General features: G+C 36.7%; 1 protein-coding gene across 7 annotated transcripts in view; it reads right to left on the bottom strand.

Annotated features, from left to right (window-relative positions):
* The window catches only part of ARHGAP15 (Rho GTPase activating protein 15), a 627,654-nt gene that overhangs the window by 253,857 nt on the left and 352,251 nt on the right, over positions 1 to 21,546 (bottom strand). For all 7 annotated transcript variants that reach the window (XM_031651767.1, XM_031651764.1, XM_031651766.1 and 4 more), the window contains one exon: positions 13,732 to 13,854. In XM_031651767.1, coding sequence (XP_031507627.1) covers positions 13,732 to 13,854 — 123 coding nt within the window. The remainder of the gene's footprint in view (positions 1 to 13,731; positions 13,855 to 21,546) is intronic.

Below are 21,546 nucleotides of genomic sequence, written 5' to 3'. Positions count from 1 at the left end.
TCTCACTTCCTCTTTTGAGATTATTTCTTAAAAGGCATTGAATGAGGTCCAGTCAAATTCTTTATATAATATCAAATGGTCTCCTATGCTAATTACGTTTTTAAGATGAAAACATTGTAACATGCTCATTGTAACGTTGTAAAGACCTCAATGCATTTAAAATGTGAAGTCACAAAAGACGTAAACATCGTATTTCACTGTTCAGGAAATGAATGAATGTATGAGGCGGTACAAATTATGAGGGAGTCCAAGGAAGCAATGGCTTTTCTGAAATTTAGAGTATTTGGAATCTCACCATATTAAGATATCCTCAAGATATCATTTTTATACCATCAGCTTATTTCTCAGCCTCTTGTTATGTGAAAGATTCCTTCACTATGAGGTTAACCGAGGCCAGGCCTCTTCCAGCTCCATCTTTTCTTTCCTCCGATGAATCTGAGTTCCAAGTTCAAAGGGACATGTTAGGAGTGTTATATTCAAGTTAATGACCTTCGCATACGTTTAACTTGGATGACATCTCTTCTAAAATCTCCTGTCTCATATGGATAGATTTTTAAAAGTCATTACAAAATTGGAGCTGAACAATTGTTGAAAGAGAATGAAATTTCTCTCTTTTGCTTTACATATCTAAAGGAATTATATCCTGTGAAAATGTCAATCTTTGTAGCAGTTTCTTAGATGGCTATCTGCATAAGCTGTCTATCACAACAAAAGCATGATTCAATGGCTGTATGCTTCATGAAGGCAACTTGAGTTCGGCAATTTTAAGATGTGGTCCAGGTATACACATTATAATTTTGGGCAAAATCTGAGCAGTAAATATGTAACACATTTTCTTGTAAACATTGACCAGGATATTTGTGGCTTATTTTGTTTTAAAGTCAGAGCATCCCTCATAATTTGATTTTCTTACATCTGAACATACATATCACTATTCACTAATGTTACTGTCAAATGTACCTGAATCTTTTATTCCACAAATTGTAATTAACATAAGGTAAATATTTGCTATATATATGGGGACATACTAGCTAGGCACGATGATTCAGTTTTTTTAAAATGAATATATGAAATGAGTACATACTATATGGCCTTATATTTTGTCAACAAATCTCACCTTAATGCCTTACTGTAGATTGATCTTTATCAAACTTTATATAGCTTTTAATCAGTTAGCTATATAAAGTTCTTCTAATATTTCCTGACGGAATATCAAAGGTAAAATACTAAGAGACATTTGAAAACAGAAAGGAGCTAGGTCACAATACTGCATAGTGAGGACACCTAACTCTTAGAAAGATACTAAGTTGAAGAAGAGCTGTATTATAAACAGATATTTCTTTTTTATAAACTTCTTTACATTTCCCTTAATTCTTTTCTTTACTGTGCTTTTTTCCTTAAGCTACTATTAAATGGTGAAAGTAAGTTTTCATAAAGCCTGCTTCATATAAGTATTGCTGATTTAAGGAGGGGGAGAAAAGTTTTTTTATTTCTCTTTTGTATTCTTTTTCTCCATGTGACAAGAAAGTATTCAGAACATCTTTTTAAATAATGAAAATAATAATAACTGTTCCTAGGAGAATAAGAAAGCAAAGGAGAGGCTTTGTTTGACTTATCTGTGATAAGGCACTTTGGAGCTTTGGTTTTTATGAGTTGAAGATAGAGATGTACACAACACTCTAACCCTTCTATTATGACAGTTTATACTTCCTACACAGCTTACTTAACTTAAATGCCTAGGAAATAGACACAATTATCACCTTATGGAATGCTACTTAACTTTAAATGTTCCCTGTAGAATAGAAACCCACTTCATCAAAATTTATCTCAGTTTCTCAGGAATTATTTCTCCTCTAGGCTCCTGAATATTCCTGAGCACTTTTAAAATTTAACTCAAGGTTGCTTAGAAGTAACTACAATACAAAAGGAAAGAAAAAATTCCCACACTACTGAAGGCTGTTCACAAGTGTTTCTATGAAAGAGCTGTGTCCTATGCCCATGTACTCTTTAATCATTCACTCTTTCAGCTGTTATCAATTTAAAACCAATGAAACTCCCACACTGAGTCCATTTGAGCAGTCAATTTTAATATCTCGAGGCATCTGTAGTTATTCTGAATTGGCTGCAAAAGCAGAACTAACAAGTTAAGCTCTAACCATAAGTCGACATCAGGCTGGTAAACCATACATCAAACACAGACAGTTAGTCAATACTCCAGTATGAAAAACCAACTAGCATTTTTAAGAAGAGCAATATATTCATAATATGTTTGGCAGTCTGGTTTGCATTTCTTCCATGATGGCTGTGCATTTAACTTTTTAGTCAACAGGGTGGTTCTCAAGCTGGCAAAAAAAGCAAATTTGAGGGAAAACTGGTCAGTCTTCCGATCTGTGGGTAATATTTTTTAATGAGAATAAAAGGGATGGGGGAATGAGCCTTTTGTGAATAAGAATCTAGAAAGTGTCTTAAATGGCTGCGTTTTATAAGAAAACTCTTTCCACCATATGTTCTGGATCTTTGAGCACAGTGCCTACTTCAAATATTATGGCATTGTCAGGCCATGTGTCTCAATTTTGTGTTTGAAAAATCTGGTTGCTAGAAATACCTCTTTCCCTCCCAGAAATGACTCTGTGACAGGGTTGTTGCCTCCCATTGAGAGAAGAAGACAATGAAGAAGGAGTATTCAAACAAGATCAAGGCAGTCATCACTTCAATCAAATTGTTTCCAAATTTTGGGGGGTGGGAGCTCTGGGTGAAGGGGAATGAAGGGTGTTTATGACATATAGCTGCCTATTCCCAGAACTCTTTTATGGACTTTTATTTTATCTTCAAAAAGAAAAGACATATTAAAAGGAAATATCTAAGGAGGAGCAATGCTACATAAAGTTTATGTTTTCAGATCTGTTGCCCCAGAAAAGGCTTTGATGAAACACACTTACAACAATATAGTCAATTTCAAAGAAAAATTGGGAGATATACCTCTCCCTGTTGCAATTTCACTAATACTGACAGACCACCAATTATGACTATCCAAATTCTGATATGGCCTCTTGCCTCCCTCCCATAGAAAAGAATAGAAAATGCAGGAATAGCACTTTTACAACATGGAGTTAGTTTTCCTGATGACTCAGTTTTACAGAGACCAAGTTAATTTTTGTTATCACTAATCAGGTGGCATAACAAGTCCAAAGGGAGATGCTTTTAATATTGGACAAAATTTGGGCCCCTGAAATCAAATAATGCAAGTTTTTTTTTTGAATCTTGGAAATTTATGAAATGTTGTTGATTTATAATAGACATGAATTTGGAGAAAAAAGATTTGTAGGCCAAACTGTCAGTGATGCTAAAGGAAATAAAAGAGCACTCTCTTAATCTTAGGATATGTCAAAATGAATTGTGGATATTAATATTTCCTTTGCTCGTAGCAGTCTAACACATCTGCTGAATGGGGTCCCTAATGAGGGTATTCGAGTTGTGAGAGCTCTGACATGTACTATCTTTAGAGACACCCTCAACGTACACACCATGTGAACTCTTAAATCCCATTCATATCTTAAGTGAGGAAGAAGTGAGACCTCTTTTCTTGAATACCATGGAAAGTTCAACTTGTCTCACTATATAAGAAGCATGCATTCATGCATTTGCTCAAATAATCAGTCTCCAGATCAGGATGAAACTCTGCTTTCTTCTCCCTCAATTATCCACCTCGCCACACAATGAAATCACCATGTAGTACTTAGTGTGAGCAGTAGAATTATACAAATGACAGAGGCGACAACAGCATCAGGCACTGACTTTGGATACTGCTCGTAGGTCTATGGAGGCCCTGAAAAGCTAACAAGAACCAAGTTGAAGAATCTTCCACTGCTTGTGAAGCTGGCTTTAGGAGTCAGGAGGGAACTATGCCATACGAGAACACCTGCTGGAGAACGGCAGGGTATCAATAATAAATGCTAACCTTTAAAAGGGGGATTCTTTTGAATACTGACAAGGGCCCTGCATCTTTTTCTTCTCATCAGGTGGTTTCACAGAGGAAAGATTTAGGATGTGATTAGAGGATTGAAACAGTCATGGGCCATCTCTCCAGAGGGCAGCAGACTTCTGACACAAGGAGGAAATACCACCGTAGCCTGACTTTTGGTGGTCTCCAACTAGTTGAGGATATGCTTTCGAGAGCACATCAACTTTGGTGCAATGCTGGGGTGCAAAGGGAGGTTTTGTATCTGTTTTACAATTTAGACACACACACAAGATTTGAGTTAGAGCACGGAGTATGCTTAAAACATGGCATAGAGTCATAAGATGAAACAAAGCCTGCCTCCACTTGTTACTGCTTCCTTTTTGGTGTGTATGATCTACTTCTTCCTGTTTTATGGAAATTTGTCAGTCCTCAAACTGGAAGGTTCAAATACAGTATTTCAAACCGGCACCAGAGTCATGTAACCCTATAGGGCATGCCAGAATTCTGGGCAATCTTTTAAGGATACATAGTCCACAGAATGAATAAAACCAGCATCTGCTGCCAGGGCAAAATTTAGTATGGGTTTTAGGGGTCATTGGCTAAAAACAAAATGCCATTACGCTGGCTTTGAGTCAATTGGGTTTTATTAATTTTATACTCCCAGCATTATGCATAAATATTACTAGGCATTGGGTCAGTGTCATGGCTAAAGCCTGGTATTATCTGGCATTTTCCTTTACTTGATAAAAGGGAAACATCTCGAGGACTTGACCTAATGTGAAAGAAATGTAATTTAAAGGAAGAAAAAGGAGAATTATTATCATTGTTGTTTGCTAATACATAAAGTATAGTGCGTTACATACCAGAAATTTACTGGTAAAACCATTTTGTAGATTTAAAAAATCAAGTGTATGTAAGTCACCATCTCAAATATTACATTCTCACTAACATCTGTATAAAAAGATCTGTCCCCATAAGAACATAAATTCTTCAACCACAGGGAAACCAATTTATCATTCTGGCTCATTCTTTTTCCCCTTACCTAATTTGCTCCCATTTCTGGACCTCATTTTCTCTAGTTTGCTCCAAAGCTATTCTGCTTTTAATATCTCACAAGACCTGGATTGTTTCCTATGTGCATAACAGGCTTTTAAAATACATGGGTTTAACCTGCTACCCAGGTGCACCCTTTTTGCAACATTTCTCCATCTCTCATGGTGACCTGCATCTTATTATTGAACAAAAGCTAACTATGTGGTACTGTATTACCAACACATTTGCTCCCAAGAGCCTTTAAATAACAGAAACTGCCTGAGAACTATAAATGCAAAGGAACCAGGAAGCTTGTAGGCCAAGATAAAGAAGATTAAGGTTGGCTATTAATTTTGGCTAATATTAAATCATGACACAGCTCACATGTAAAGATCACAGTTCAATTTTGAGCCATAAAGAAATTTTTTAAAAAAGAAGATTTACAAGATATTTTTAAGCACATTAGTGCATATTGTGGAAGTTGTGAGAGTATTTCAGGCCCAAGCAATGATAGACCCATGCCCTAGTATATAAATTCAAGTATAATTATTCTCAGACGAACACTGATAAAGTGGCAAAGTTGGAGCATGTCTCTACCCAAAGCTATATTACAGTGTTGCTCATATACATTTTGCTTAAATTAACAGTGTGACAATTATGTTACTGTCATATATCCGTTCTAACAAATTACTTAAAAAAACACTTTTCTCTTAACTCAATGATTTTGCTATTCATAAACATGACTGTTAAGTCCAGGGCTGATAGCTTGTATTTGCAATTTGAATGGCAAATCTTTTTTTCTCAACATAATTGACAGATTTTTAAAAGAACTATAATTTTTCAAAGACATTGTTTTCTTTTATGGCAGACACCTTAAACAATCAGTTATGTCTGTGTGAGTAATTACTTAAATGCCCCAGCAGTTGCATGGCACTATGTAAGTAAGTGTAGTTAGCAAAGAAAAATGAACTCATGCCCATTTATGTCTAAAGAGCATCATGATTAAAATTACCAAAAAGAGAAATATAAGCCAAGCCCAAGTTATCAGTGTACGTTTCTTGAAGTAAGTGAATTACTGCTGCCTTTCCTAGATGCTTGCCTCGAATGATTTATCAAGCTTTAAACAAATACTTAACAGAATGGTTTCCTAGGGCCGTCTTGGTCATAGTTTACTCTGTGCACCTTAATAAGGAAGAGGAAAAAGGAGAAAGAAAAGAAAGATAAAAATAAGAAAGGCAAGATGAAATTAAGGAAAGAAGAAAGGAAGAAACAAGAAAGGAAGAAACAAAAAAGGAAGGGAGAAAACAGTTGTGGGATGGCCAAGAAAAGCTGAGCACCATTTTCCCATTTATCGTTTCATTTAAACTTTCAGTGTAAATTTTGTAAAGAAGAAAGCCAATGACCAGATATTAAGTTAATAGCTGGTAAATCACAGAATCCAGCTTCAAGCCTGGCTTGGTCAAATTCCAAAGCTCCTATACTTTCAAATAATCTGAGATATTTTCTCCTCATTTTTCTTAATTGTAAAATGGAGTTGAAAAATTGACTATCAACAATAAGATTGATTCTGTTTACCAAGAGAATATAAAGCATTCTGTATCCTTTGAAAATATGTGGTATTTGAGGTATGGGATAAGGGTGGGATGCACTGGCAGACCACCCTAAGGCAAAACCATGTCATTGTCCAGGTCTACCCATGAATTCAGAACTCTAGCCAGTCTCTATAGAGACTCATTCTTTAATAAGAGTGGACAACCATTGCCCATCAGATATTTAGGCAAAGTCACTAATTTGATGTAAATAGAATGAATCAAATAAAGGAAAGAAAAGGACCTTGGATGAAATCGATCATTTAAAGACCAGAAGAGAACAATTTAAAATAAAAAATAAACACAAAACTCCAAAACAAAAACAAATTCTAATCTATGTCCTCAGATAGCTTTTAAAAAAATATCTACTTTTCCTACTTATTTAATTATCAAATATTTATTGAGTTATATGTGCCATCCTCACTATTGTATAGGAGTAGAATGGTCAACACAGTTTTTGCTTTCATGGTATGTGAGAAATGAGATGTGCAAAAAAAGAATGGGAAACAAATCTAGAACATTGAAAACATTAAAATAATGTAATTATTTTATGTAATTATATAATTATGTAAATAATGTAAATTAAAATAATGTAAATATTGGGGAACAAAACTGAGAATTCTTTCAAAATTTGAGAAAAGATAACACTGAATAAAACCATGAATTCAGATGATCTAATGATCACATAAAAAATATCTCAGAATAGGAAACAGAGAAAACAGGTGGGAGGAATGTATCAATGTAATAACAAAAATTAAAAAAAAATCCACCACTGAAAAAAGAATCATAATTCTTAAAATTAAGGGCCAAGCAGAATAAAATTTAAAAATGCTGTCCACTATATACATTATCTGGATTCCAGAATCTCAAAATAAAGACCAAAACTCCCCAACGATTTTGAGAGAGAGAAATTTGAAGTAACAATGATACAAGTGAAACAATTTTAAGAGGGGACTCTGCAACTCAGTGTTGGACAATGGAATTTTATACCCAACTAAGCTACTGATTGAGTGTGTAGGCATACTGAAGGTATTTTTTAGACAGTTGAGGACTCCAAATGGGTTGAGGACTCCAACTTCTTAATGGGTTCACAGAAACTGTTACAGAGTAATAGAAGGGAAGGCAAGGGATCCAGAAGACAGTGGATCCAACACAGAGGAGCAATGGAAGGAAATCACAGGGCAATCAGCTGGAGAGCAACCAGTGCAAATTAGAGAAAGAGGCTGAAAGGACTTTAGAAGAAGATATTCAGGGAAAAAAGCAAGCAGTGGCAGACTAGAATACATAGACAGTTTGAGACAATAAAAGCACATAATGACATAAAGGCCCAAAAAGCAAAAAAAAAAAAAAAAAAAAAAAAAAAAGAAACTCTGGGTAGGGGAAGAAATCTGTGCAGGAAATTCAAAATGGAAAAATGAATCAAACTAAAAGCATGATTATAAGCAAATGATAGAGCATAAGGTTTGAAAGCAAGAACAGTATAACTGGAGTGGCCCATAATTCACAGCATGCAACCCATGGATATGTTCATCCAATCTGGCATATAACTTGGCCAAAGATTTGATAGTACTTACATGACTAAAATAAAGCTGATTATTGTTTTATTTTCACCATTTAGTTCAAAAATATGAAAAAAACCATGGAGGTAACGTGAAACAGCATAAAACTGTTACTATATCCCTCGAATGTAAAAGATAGGAGAGTTTTTTTTCACAATAATCAGGGGCCTTACCCCTTGAGGGTCATAGGAGTCATGATATTATAAGTACAGGAAAGGAAGTCTATGTGGTGCTGCAGTAAACAACCTTCTGCAAGCATAATAGTATGAATGTTGATTAATTGATTGATTTTTTTTTTTTTTTTTCTTGAGACGCAGTCTCACTCTGTCACCCAGGCTGGAGTGCAGTGGCGCAATCTTGGCTCACTGCAAGCTCCGCCTCCCGGGTTCACACCATTCTCCTGCCTCAGCCTCCCGAGCAGCTGGGACTACAGGCGCCCGCCGCCTCACCCGGCTAATTTTTTGTGTTTTTAGTAGAGACAAGGTTTCACCATGTTATCCAGGATGGTCTTGCTCTCCTGACCTCGTGATCTGCCTGCCTCTGCCTCCCAAAGTGCTGGGATTACAGGCGTGAGCCACCGCGCCCGAACAATTGATTTTTAAGAAAGGAAGCCTCACTCTGTCACCCAGGCTGGAGTGCAGTGATGTGGTCATAGCTCACTGTAGCCTTGACCTCTTGGGCTCAAGCAGTCCTTCCTCCTCAGTCTCCTGTGCAGCTGGGACTGTAGACATACATCACCATCCCTGGCTAACTTTTTTCACTTTTTGTAAAGAGACAGGGTCTCGTTATCTTGCCCAGGCTCATCTCGAACCCTGACCTCAGGCAGTCCTCTTTTGGCTTCTCAAAATGTTTGGACTACAGGCATGAGCCATCCATGCTCGGCCATTTTATTTTTTTATTTTTAGCTTTTAAAATTTCACTATAAATAAGCCATACTTATAAAACCAAGTAAAATAAAATAAGTTTGTATGACTTAGAAGTAGAAGAGAAGAGGCAGAGTAGATGAGAGGAGAAGTTGGTTCTAAATTCTTCATCTTACCAATGGAGGCTTAGCGCTCAATTTTCTAGGGTTAACGAAACGTAAGTAGAGATGTAGGCATCTTGCAAGTTGTGGAGAAAGCTAATGGAGACTGTAGGATGAGCTGTATTTGACCATAAGTATCCGGCGAGGAGAACAACCAAGTAGGGCCGGTCGCAGTGGCTCATGCCTATAATCGTAGGGCTTTGGGAGGCCAAAGTGGGCGGATTGCCTGAGGTCAGGAGTTCGAGACCAGGCTGGGCAACACGGTGAAACCCTGTCTCTACTAAAATACAAAAAGTTAGCCGGGTGTGGCGGAGTGCACCTGTAGTCCCAGCTACTCAGGAAGCTGAGGCAGGAGAATTGCTTGTACCTGCAAGGCAGGGGTTGCAGGGAGCTGAGACTATGCCACAGCACTCCAGCCTGGGTGACAGAGTGAGAATCCATCTCCAAAAACAAAAACAAAAACAAAAACAAAAAACAAGACAAGGCTTGGTGTAGTTGAGTAACATTCACGCCTATTGCAGCAGAAACCTAAAGTACTGTCTGAGACTGATAAAGTAAGATATTACAACACTGAAGATAAGAAGGACATTGACAAAAAAACAGACCAACTTTCACCCCAAATAACAAGGATGTAGGTATGGACCCAATCACCAGAACTATAAATAGAAACTGTTCAAAGTGGTACCCCTTAGGGATCAAAACTAAGATGAGGCCGGAAAGCACTTCTCCTTATCATAAATCCCTGAGGTGTGCTATTTATTCTTCAAGCAGATTTTATAACATACTGATTCAAAAACAAGTAGTATGATACCAATTTCAGTTTCTACTAATGTCATCCAGTATGGCTTTGTCCTTATTAGGATGAATGAAACTACTTTCTAAACACTAAACATTTCTAAATTCTCTCTGATGCTATTATTTTGACATAAGGGCATACTAATTGCTCCTGAAAAGCCAAACAATTGTTATCTTCTCTAAAAACTGTATTACCTAATCTTGGATGTCAATACTGTTATTTGAAAGATTACATAAGGCAGTTTGGCTAAAACTAAAGAACTGTTACTTCAGTTCCAAAAGCAGGACAAGGAGATTTACAAACACACCTACCACCTCAAAATGGACCCTTTTGCCTATAATTTATGTATTAAATGGATTCAAGTTTTGTTCCCAATGAGATGCTCAATGTTAGTAAACTCATATATTTAAAAAGGGCTCACCATTCGTTGACAAACTTGAATGCCCTTGGAGAACTTTTCCAAAGCTACCAATGCAATGGTACAGTGTTTGCTAACCCACCTGAGATATTAAGATTTCTTTTCATTGAACAATCACTCAGAATTTTTTTCTGGCCTACTTTTTTTGACATCATAATATGTTCTTCTCTTTAGTCATATTAAAGAAATTAGAAAATACAGGGCCAGGTGCGGTTGCTCATGCCTATAATTCCAGCACTTTCGGAGGCCAAGGCAGGCAGATCATTTGAGGTCATGAGTTCAAGACCAGCCTGGCCAACGTGGCAAAACCCCATCTCTATTAAAAAAAAATTAAAAAAAAAAAATAGTGGGGCATGGTGGTGCACACCTGTGATCCCAGCTACTCAGAAGCTGAAGCACGAGAATCACTAGAACCTGGGATGTAGAGGTTGCAGTGAGCCAAGCTCATGCCACTACACTCCAGCCTGGGCAACAGAGTGAGACTCTGTCTCAAATAATAATAATAATAATAATAATAATAATAATAATAAAGTAGAAAATACAGCACCATCAAGTGACTGCTTCCAAGTCTAAGTTCTATCTAATGAAACCACATATTGGTCACAACTCCGTGAGTCCAAAGAACAAGTTTTGAAGAAAGGGCTTGTGATTGAATTTAGATTGTATGATATTGGGGTAATTCTCTTTTCATATTAAGTGCTTTGTGGACGTGACTCTGATGGGCGTTATAGGGTCAATAAAATATTAGCCCTTCCTGCCCCCATGGGGCAGGTTGAATTCAAAATAAAGGCTGGTTGAATTCAAAGCCCAGCCTCCTCAACCTACTGGTGAATGACATGAAAGAGTTAACACTTTGAAAATTGACATGGCCCTGCAGAATCCCTCCCAGATTTCGGGAAGCACAATTGTAAAGCCCAAACTGCCAAGCACAGCTTTCCTAAACCTTAGTAATGGAGGCCTTCTGTGCAGATCTGGAAGATTAGATAGTTTATAAGTATGATATAGATTCTGTGGCCAAATGAGCTGCAGAACAATTCTAAAGCCATTATTCCTCTTTCTAAATAATTCTTCCCTTTGAAAGAGTTAAGTCATTTTGCTTGGAAAAATTAACCATTTAACCATTAATCATTAATTTTATGTAATTTTTCTTAACTGATTAAAAATACTGATTTTATTGTTTTTCTAAGTCTTTGCCTTAAGTGTAAGAAAAAAAATGGATTAAAGTACTAAGTGTGACTAGCCAGATATTTTTAAAAATTGGTTTAATGCCTTTTACTGAGTTGGGAAAAAAAAAAAAAAACTTAGTAAAAGCCTTAGAAAAGTTCATAGCTAAAACTGAAACAAGCCCAAGAAGTGACTATATTTGCATAACTTGATCTGTACTTGGAAAAAAATTCCACTGAAGACAACAGTGGAAGCTTATCAAATCAGAATTTTACATAGATTTTCCATAGCTCTACTAAAGAATACTGACTCATTGGTCAGTTACGGTGAAAATTTAATGGAGCACTAAGAAATGCATGAATCAGAGTGTGTTTAGCGGTTCCATTGCTTCAGTATGAAAACTACATTAGGCATCCAGCTTCCCTAACGTTTTCTGAGACCAATTCTAGAGCACTGTAGTAATTAATTCTTCAGCATTTCATGTGGAGCCAGACTCTGCCATTGAATTAAAACCCCTTTTATTTTGCCCCGGTCATGAAAATCTCAGACATTATGTAAAATTAGGATTATTGGCTGCTTAGCTGGTTTTATATTTTTCAAGATGGCAGTTAACCTGCAACTGAATCTTTTCTAAGAAAACGATCTTCTATAGGATGAATTCTAAGGCAGAACTGAAGGTACCAGTAATACTACTTAGTGAAGTTGAATCTGTAGAGGGTTAATTACTGTCTACAACTCAGAAAAGTATTATACATCAGAGAGTAAAAGTCTGAGGCAAGTCTGATTTAAAGCAGGGTCCTAGTTTTACTCCTAAATCCTAAGAATTTCATATTCTATTAGTAATGTATATGCTTTTGCTTCATGAAATTTCACCTTCTACAATTGGTTCAAAGTGCCAGCTAATTTTTCAGATATATTCCCTGTTTCAAAACAGACTGAAACTGATAGATTGCACAGTTATAAATTATTTAAATGCTTATCTTTTGAAGTAATGCTGAAAAAATTAAGATCTGCTTTGCCCTCTTCATGAGAAATGATTGCTTATTAAATCGCCTCTCGATTTCTATAAAGATTAGCCAGCCTTTCAGGTTTCTTCTCAGCGTTACGCATTTCTTTTCACCCAATTTCAAATTCTTTCTTATACTACATTTTCAAAAAGTACACATAAGCTAGAAAATTTGAAAAATACAGAGAATAACGAACTTCATGCATATGTTTTCTTGTTTTAAAAAAATCTATTTAGCCTTTATATTCTATAAGGTAATTTCCAGTTATAGAAATATACTAATCACTGGTTCTATCTATCCATCCATCCTTTCATCTGACACACTAACAGTGATAACAATAATGAATAATAATCATATTAATAAGCAGAGGGCATTCATAAAATATTTACTTTTGTTTCAGAAACTCTGTTGAAAGCTTTACATAGGCTATGTCATTTATTCCTCTCAATGATGTATATAAATATCCCCATTTAACAAATGAGAAAGCTGAGGCACAGAGGAGATCATAACTTGATCAATGTCAAAATGAGTGACTGGCAATCCAATTAGTTTAATGCCAGAGACCATGATTTTCTACTCTGGTGGCAATCATGTATTCTTACAATCATCTATTCTACCCTTTACATACATTTGTAAAACTACCTAGTTATTTCAATTTGGATTGAGTTTTTGGACTGCCAGCTCTCAATATCCATACATCTTCATGACACTAGTTTGTCTTAGACATTCTTCCTAGCACTAACTTCAGACTATGACTAGGGTGATCAGATAACCTTTTAACCAAATCAGGACATTTCTGATAGTGAAAAGGGCTGGGTTGGTAAGTGTGCTGGTTCATACTTACTAAGTCCCAGGTGTAAACTGGAACCACCCAGGCACAGGAGTACATGGAATCATTCTAACAGGCCACTAGGATATCCTTTCTCTGTTACTAGTGCAGAACATAGATCCTCTGAGGGCAAAACCAGGTATATAGTTCAATGGCCCCATGATACCTCCTTTATTTTTCTCAGGATATGTTTTCTGGACAATTATTTTTCTTCTTTGTTATAGAGTAGAAAATTTAATAAGCAACCTAAGAAGAATAAAATATTCTAATATTCCTTTAGAGCTGATTAGCTATGAACACAGAGGCACATTCATTTATCACAGTTATAGTACAAGTATAAAATGACCTGTACCTTTAATAAGTCCTTTTTCTTGCAGAGTTTTCAGGGAAGGTCTTCGGGTAATAAACTTCTTTAATCTGCTTTTAACTCGATTTTTGTCGCTTGTATCGGAAGCACTATGATGCAGTCTGAACACTGAAGATTTAAAAAAAATCAGAGGCTTTCAGTAAATTTCTCCTTTATGATTATTACTTTATGCAAATCTGACTAGAAAACAGTAGTTATGAAACAACTACCTGAATTAATAGCTCGGGCTCTTCTGTCTAGAACAAGCCATGTGAGTAAAATTTGCCCACATGAAAGTATTAGTCCTGTTACAGCATGAATGTACAATGAGAATGGGATTAGTTCCACATATTCAGAATTTATTTTCACTTTCATTTCCTTATATTTAACGTAACCTTTACATGGATAATTCCATGTGTTTATACACAAAATTATGGTCAGAGTAAGGGAAAAATTCATCTAAGCTACAGGAGACAACTCTTTAGCATTGCCAATTTCAATTAAACAGGATTATATACTATCCTTAGCTTATGCAGGCATTTCTGAAGGTCCTGCTTGCTTGAATAACTTTGTCAATCTTCTTTTCCATATTAACCTGAAGTGATTTATTTTTCTGAAGCAGATATTTCTTACTCTCCTTATTGATATATAATTACTACCAGTTCTAGGTGAAATTCAGAAATATAATTTGCCTCAAACTTTTTCCATGTCTTCATTAGTCCCCTCTCCTCTGCTTCCTATTCTCAGATTTATCTTCAAAGTCAGGTGTGTAAAATTCATTCCTGAACAAATATTTGCTGAATGTCTAATAATCAGGCTCCATGCTAAAGGCTGTGAATTCAGGGATGAATATCATACATAAGGTCTGGGTTTTCATTAAGCACAGTCTAAACACATTAAAGATGTCTTCTTCCTCTTCTTCTCCTTATTTTTAGACAGATTCTTGCTCTGTCACCCAAGCTAGAGAGTAGTGGAGTGATCACAGCTCACTGCAGCCTCAGCCTCTCAGGCTTATATGATCCTCCCACCCCAACCTCCCAAGTAGCTGGGACTACTGGCTACACCTGACTAATTTTTTTGGTTTTATTTATTTATTTATTTATTTATTTATTTATTTATTTTTCCTGGTAGAAATGGGATCTCACTTTGTTGCTCAGGCTGGTCTCGAACTCCCGGGCTAAAGTGAGCTGCTCACTTCAGCCTCCCAAAATGCCAGGATTACAGGTGTGAGCCACTGCATGTGGCCCAAGGTGTCTTATTATTAGTTACAGATAGTAATTTGTTGTGCCTGTAGATAAGATACATATCTTAACTGAACGCTCCACTGCCTTCATTCAACTGTTGACATAATGTGAGGGTTTGGGGTACTTTATTAAGTATTCTTTTTAATAAATGTAGACATGCTTTTGAAAATCTATCTGGTCCAGGGAGAGAGAAACCTCCCTATAACTGGCAAAGTAAGGCAATTTTTGATTCCTCCTTTCCCTGCCTTTGACTACAAAGCAGGCTCAAACTTGAGTTAGTAAAATGGGGAATTAAGGTGAAGTTCAAGACTGAGAATGACAGAAAAAGAAAAATATCGTGCTCATCTCCTAGCTGGGAGAAGGGTGGAATTTTATTTTTCAATCAAAGTTTGGATCATCACATGAGACTAGGTGCTGCAAATTACTAAACTGAGACAATTCTTGCCACTTGAAAATCTGTAATACTTTATATTACTTTAAAGTATTGCTTCCCAAATTTTGTACTATTGACATATGAGGGTAGACAATTCTTTGTTGTAGAGGCCTGTCCTTTGTGTAGGATATGGAACAGCATCCATGGTGTCTACCCACAATATGCCAGCAGCATGCCCTCCTTAATTATGACAATAAAAAAAATGTCTCCAGACATTGCCATAGGTCCATGAGGGTGGAAGTTGGGGTACAGAATTACTTCCTGTTGATGATCATTCCCTTAAACTGATTGGAAAAGTTATAGGGTCATCTGAAGTTCTCATTTATCAGTGGAAGGTCTATCCATACACTGAGAAAATGTAAAAGAACTCTGAAAAAAAATCTATGTATCTATAGCATATCTACCATCTATGTATTTGTCATGAGCTATCTATTTTTTAAATGAATTGGTAATAAAAGGTGGACAGCTTCCCAGCTATTGGGCTCTTAAGAATGGACACAGGAGGAGGAACACCACACACCAGGGCCTGTCTGGGGTTGGGGGGAAGGGGAGGGAGAGCATTAGGACAAATACTTAATGCATATGGGACTTAAAACCTACATGACGGGTTGATAGTTGCAGCAAACCACCATGGCACATGTATACCTATGTAACAAACCTGCACACTCTGCACATGTATCCTGGAACTTAAAATTTTTAAAAAAAATTAAAGTAAATTTTAAAAAATGGGTTCTATAGGTGTGAGAGTAACAGATGCCCTCAGCTCTCAGGGTAATTTAGGGAGGACCAAAATAGCCCGAGTCCTTGGGGCAGTTGTACTGTATATTCTTTGGCTATAAGCAGTTTCCACCGGTGTGTTATGCAAGTATGATTGTCTCTGTGTAGTTCAATAGTTTGAAAAGTACCGCTTTAGATTTGTGCTGTCCAAAGTAGTAGCCACTAGTCAGTTGGGGCTATTGAACACGTGACATGCAGCTTGAGCCGTTGGTTGAAATGATAATTTTTACATGTTTTCAGCTAAATAAAATATCTTGCTATTATTTAAATAGTTTCTTTTTACTTCTTAAAATGTGGCTACTAGAAGATTTTACATTACACACGTTTCATGTTGGACAGTGCTGGAAGATAAAAAATAAACACAAATTGACCAACTTCTGTATACATGGCAGTGCTGGGTTTAATTGTTGTAGATAAAATGTATATGGCCTGTGTAATTATTTATTTTTTACTTATTTTAATTTAATTAAATTAATTAATTTATTTATTTTGAGATGGAGTCTCGCTCTGTCCCCCAGGCTGGAGTACAGTGGCCGGATCTCAGCTCACTGCAAGCTCCGCCTCCCGGGTTCAAGCCATTCTCCTGCCTCAGCCTCCCGAGTAGCTGGGACTACAGGCGCCCGCCACCTCGCCCGGCTAGTTTTTTGTACTTTTTAGTAGAGATGGGGTTTCATCGTGTTAGCCAGGATGGTCTCGATCTCCTGACCTCGTGATCCACCCATCTTGGCCTCCCAAAGTGCTGGGATTACAGGCGTGAGCCACCGCGGCCCGCCTTATTTTTATTTTTATTATTTATTTACTTTTGAGACAATCGTTTCCCTCTGTCGCCTAGGCTGGATTGCAATTGCATGATCTTAGCTCACTGCAACCTCCGCTTCCCAGATTGAAGTGATTCTCATGCCTCAGTCTCCCCAGTAGCTGGGATTACAGGCATGAGCCACTATGCTTGGCTACTTTTTAGTTTTGTTTTGTTTTGTTTTGTTTTGAGACGGAGTCTCACCCTGTTGCCCAGACTGGAGTGCAGTGGTGTGATCTCAGCTCACTGCAACCTTCGCCTCCCGGATTTAAGCAATTCTCATGCCTCAGCCTCCTGAGTAGCTGGGACTACAGGTGAGCACCACCATGCCCAGCTAATTTTTGTATTTTTAGTAGAAATGGGGTTTCACTATGTTGGCCAGGCTGCTCTCGAACTCCTGACCTCAAGTGATCCACCCCACTCTCAGCCTCCCAAAGTGCTGGAATTACAAGTGTGAGCTACCGCGCCTGGCCTAAGTTTTGTATTTTTAATAGATGTGGGGTTTCACCATGTTGGCCAGGATGGTCTTGAACTCCTGGTCTTAAGTGATCCTCCTGCCTCATCCTCCCAAAGTGCTAGAATTACAGGTGTGAGCTGCCACGGCCACCTGACTGGCCTGTGTAATTATAATGCAGCACAGTAAGGAGTCAAATGGAAATGTACATGTACGAGACTAGAGGATCTAAGAGGAGGGATCGACCTCAGGTCATTTTGGAGAAATAACAAGTTGTCCTGAAAACCCAAGTAAACAAAAATTGCTTTTACAAGACCATGAATATCAGCCATTAACGAATTCAAAATCGTATAGTTGGAAGAGTCATTATGAGCATCTTAACAAAGTGTGTTTGTGTGCTATCCTATCAACTTTCCTTCTAGGTCTAGTCATTGCAGTGACCACCAGTCATGTATGATCTGCTTCAACTGACAGCTGTAGTCAAAGTCCCACAGGTCTGGGTTCTAGTGTTGGAGGCTGAAGAAACACTTAACATCCTTCAGAATAACTCTGCCTCTGGGCAATTTAGGTTTCAAGTCCATCTTTGGAATGACACAGAATAATCAATCTAAGTTTTCACAGGTTACGAAAGTAGTATTTTCTATTTCTGGTCTCACCTCAAAAACCTTGCATTTCCCATGACAGAAAGCCAAGAAATGCAGGGCCAAGCAAGTTTTTTTTTTTTTTTTTTTCTTCCATTTGGAACTAGTAAAAATGATGCCATTAGAAAGTACTTTGCAAATTAAAATATACACACACGATGTATAAATGCTAGATTATGAAAATAATTATGGTGTGAGTTATATCTTTTTGAAACTCCCCTAGGTATTCTGGTGATAGTATTCTTAATTAGAGAGATATATATGTATATTATATTGTCTTCAATACCACCATCTGGCTCCACATGTGAGAAGTGTGTGTAAGGTGCATTGGTTTTTCAAAGAAAATGAAAATATATTTTTAACTGCTTTATCTTGTTTCCTTCTCATACATACTGAGAAACTAGCAGAGTCTTGGATATGATTAGACAGTTTTTAACGTAGCCAAACTCTCCAAAGTTGCCTCTAATGATTACTTTCCTGGAGACAGACTAGAGCATCAACTTCCATTTCCTGATGCCATAAATAATTGTCCTCAGATGACAAGTCAAATTACAAGGCCTGTGCCATCATTCATTCCACTCATTTTGTGCTAAGAAGAGTTATGCAGAAGTTGAAGTCAATAGATGACTATAATATATAGCATACTTTTTATTAACCAAATAACTTGAAAGCACTATAAATACAAAATAAAAATGGTAAGAAGTGCATGGATATAAAGCAAGGTCCATCACTGGGACCCTGCAAACAGCAGTAAAAGTCTTTGAATATTGTGGTTTACAAGTCTGATTTTAACAGCCAAACTTATAAAACAGTTTACGCTTTTCTGTTGTCAAGGGAGAAAAACTTGCCAAATTGTTCATTTTAAGTAAATACAACATAACCAATTAAGGAAAGCAAAATTTAAACACATGCCTATGATAATCAGGACATAGTTTGCTTCTGATTTCACTACTGATTTTAACAGAACAGTGTTCCTTCCATTTTCCCACAGCACCCAAGTGACCCCACACATACTTTTAGAAACTTGTAATCACACAGTGCAAATAAAAGGACACTTTACTGGAAAATACACAGTGTGGTACAATAATCCATCATTTATGAAAAATAGAATTCAGCCTTTTCTTTTCCCTCAGAGATTCAACTACTTTTTGAGGGTGAAGCTTCCTGCAGTTTAAAGATTTATGTTAAGTCAACGAGTAGGTTTTTTCCATTCCCACTTTAAGTTTTTATTCGAAAATAAAAAGAGCCAAAAGAGATATGGGTTTAAACTCTAAAACATTTAATCTGATTTGCATAAGAGACTAGAGCAATCACTCTTAATCCTAGGTATTTTTACCTCCATAAACATTAACCTTAACCCAAAATGTACTAGCTTTCTAGGTATTCTAGAATTTACTTCTATTTCCTATATGTTTTCCTCTGCTTTTTCCATTGGTGATCTTTTCTTTCAAGCCTGAACAAATAGAATGTTTTTCAAAGACTGAGAATTTTCAGTAACAATAGGCAATTTAAATCTCAACACACAGGCCAAAGGCATTAGCTTTAAATACCATTCTTAAGCAGTTGAGAGACTTAATTGGTACTAAAACTGCTCTGACCAGAGGGGAGTTAGAATTCTGGACTTTCTAAGATGTTAGGATAGTGGGCTTTCTAAGATCATATTCAGTTAACAGTATTACATATGAGAATAGGCATTAACCCAACACAAGTTTTATACCTGACACAGCTATTATGATATTAAAAAGCACCTCCAGAGCTACAAATGCTTATTGTAATGGGTGCCCTTAGTATATTTATTTTCTCACTCTAGTAACAGGAAGGGGAAACAACGCCCTTTGGATGGACGATGAACATCTACTCCCATTTAGGGCATGGGAACCACAAAAGAAAACCCCCGAATCTTCCAGAATTCAATGGTTTGGATAATATGATCCAAAATTGTGCATCTGCCAGAACATCTCTTTCTGGGGACCTTATTTTGAAATACCTTCTTTTCCTGCCAAACTGCTGTTCTCGTGGTATTCCCATGTTACAATTACATGTTGTTATTATTATTATTTTTTGAAATTTGGAAATGCTGGGACAGCCAACATTTCAGAAATGTTGCTAAAGGAAAGCGTAATCATTATCCTTCAGAAAAGCTATCACAAACAGCTTTCTAGGCTACTTGTTCTCACTGTATTGGTGAGGTTTGACATTGGGATCAACATCGGTGTAGGTAGATAGTTTTGTTAGCAGCTAAGAGCTCTAAACATTTCAATTCAATTCCAAAAGGACCTCAAGGGCAAAGCTGGCAACAGTAGCTTTAGTGCCATCATCTTACCATACTGCAGTATTCAGAGCAGGAAATCAAAGAAAAAAAAATGACAAAATAAGGTTATGTCAGGCTCTTAATCCCTAGAGGTTCCAAAACTCTTCTCACACCATCACAGGGATTACATAACAAAGTACTGAATTATCTCCACTCACATTTTCCAACACAAACTTCTTGTATTGGAATTACCCTGCTTAACTACTTTCCAAATTACATAAATAAGAGCACCTTATCCCAAATTGATTGAAGAAAGAAATCAAGTTTATTACATTTATTTCCAGCCTCCTGTTGATTCCTTTCCAGGGCATTCACACTTGTGCTAATTCATGGGGCTGTAATAAATACTGCTTTGCCTTCTCCAGCCTGTGGTTTTAGAGCTCCCAGAACTTTGCACATAACTCCCTGTGTCAGAGTGGGCAGAAAGGGTAAGTTTGGGCTTAATGTACTGTTGGTCATTTAATATCTCTTTTTTTCACTTGCTCAGTGTAAATAGAAGTCATAATTTCAAACCCCAACTTGCAGCCTGAGAAACTAAGTTATTGAAACTTTAAGTGACTTGCTCAAAACACAAATCATGATTAAATCTGGAAATAACTGAAAGAGGGAATGCTGGGCATTTTAACTGCAGTGCTTGGTTTTAACCACTTACTTGCCGCTTAGACATTGTGGAAATACAAAATAGACAATTAGATCCATAACAGAAGGGTGTGTATACATCATCTATTCAATGATTCATATTCATGCTATCTACCCATTTAAGGAGAAGTGAAAATTCATACAATGAAAATGTTTACTTTTAGACTGCATCATCAACTTTAAATAGTTAAATCTAACCACATTTTTATATTTTTGATATCAGTCAACAGCTGGCAATCTACTGTCATTCAGTCATAGGAAAATTTCATGGCTACTTTTCTCAGGAATATATGTATCCATGTCTTCTACTTCTAATGCATTTGTCTATGATGTAAATTCTTGTCTTTTCATGTATAGACTTAATTTTTTTATTTTGCTCATAACACATCTTAGGTGTATCTACATTGATAACGTATTTCTATAGTGGAAGGCAGGGTGTTTTGTTTAAACTCTTTTCGTTATAGCATTTAGCATAGCTTTGGGTTTCATAGTGAGTACTTTTAATGGTAGTAATGATGATTGATGA

This window comes from Papio anubis, chromosome 10 (genome assembly GCF_008728515.1).
Source record: "Papio anubis isolate 15944 chromosome 10, Panubis1.0, whole genome shotgun sequence".
Classification (NCBI taxonomy): Eukaryota; Metazoa; Chordata; class Mammalia; order Primates; family Cercopithecidae; genus Papio; species Papio anubis.
The sequence above is the reverse complement of the archived record's forward strand: the minus strand, read 5'-3'. Positions and strand labels throughout refer to the sequence as shown.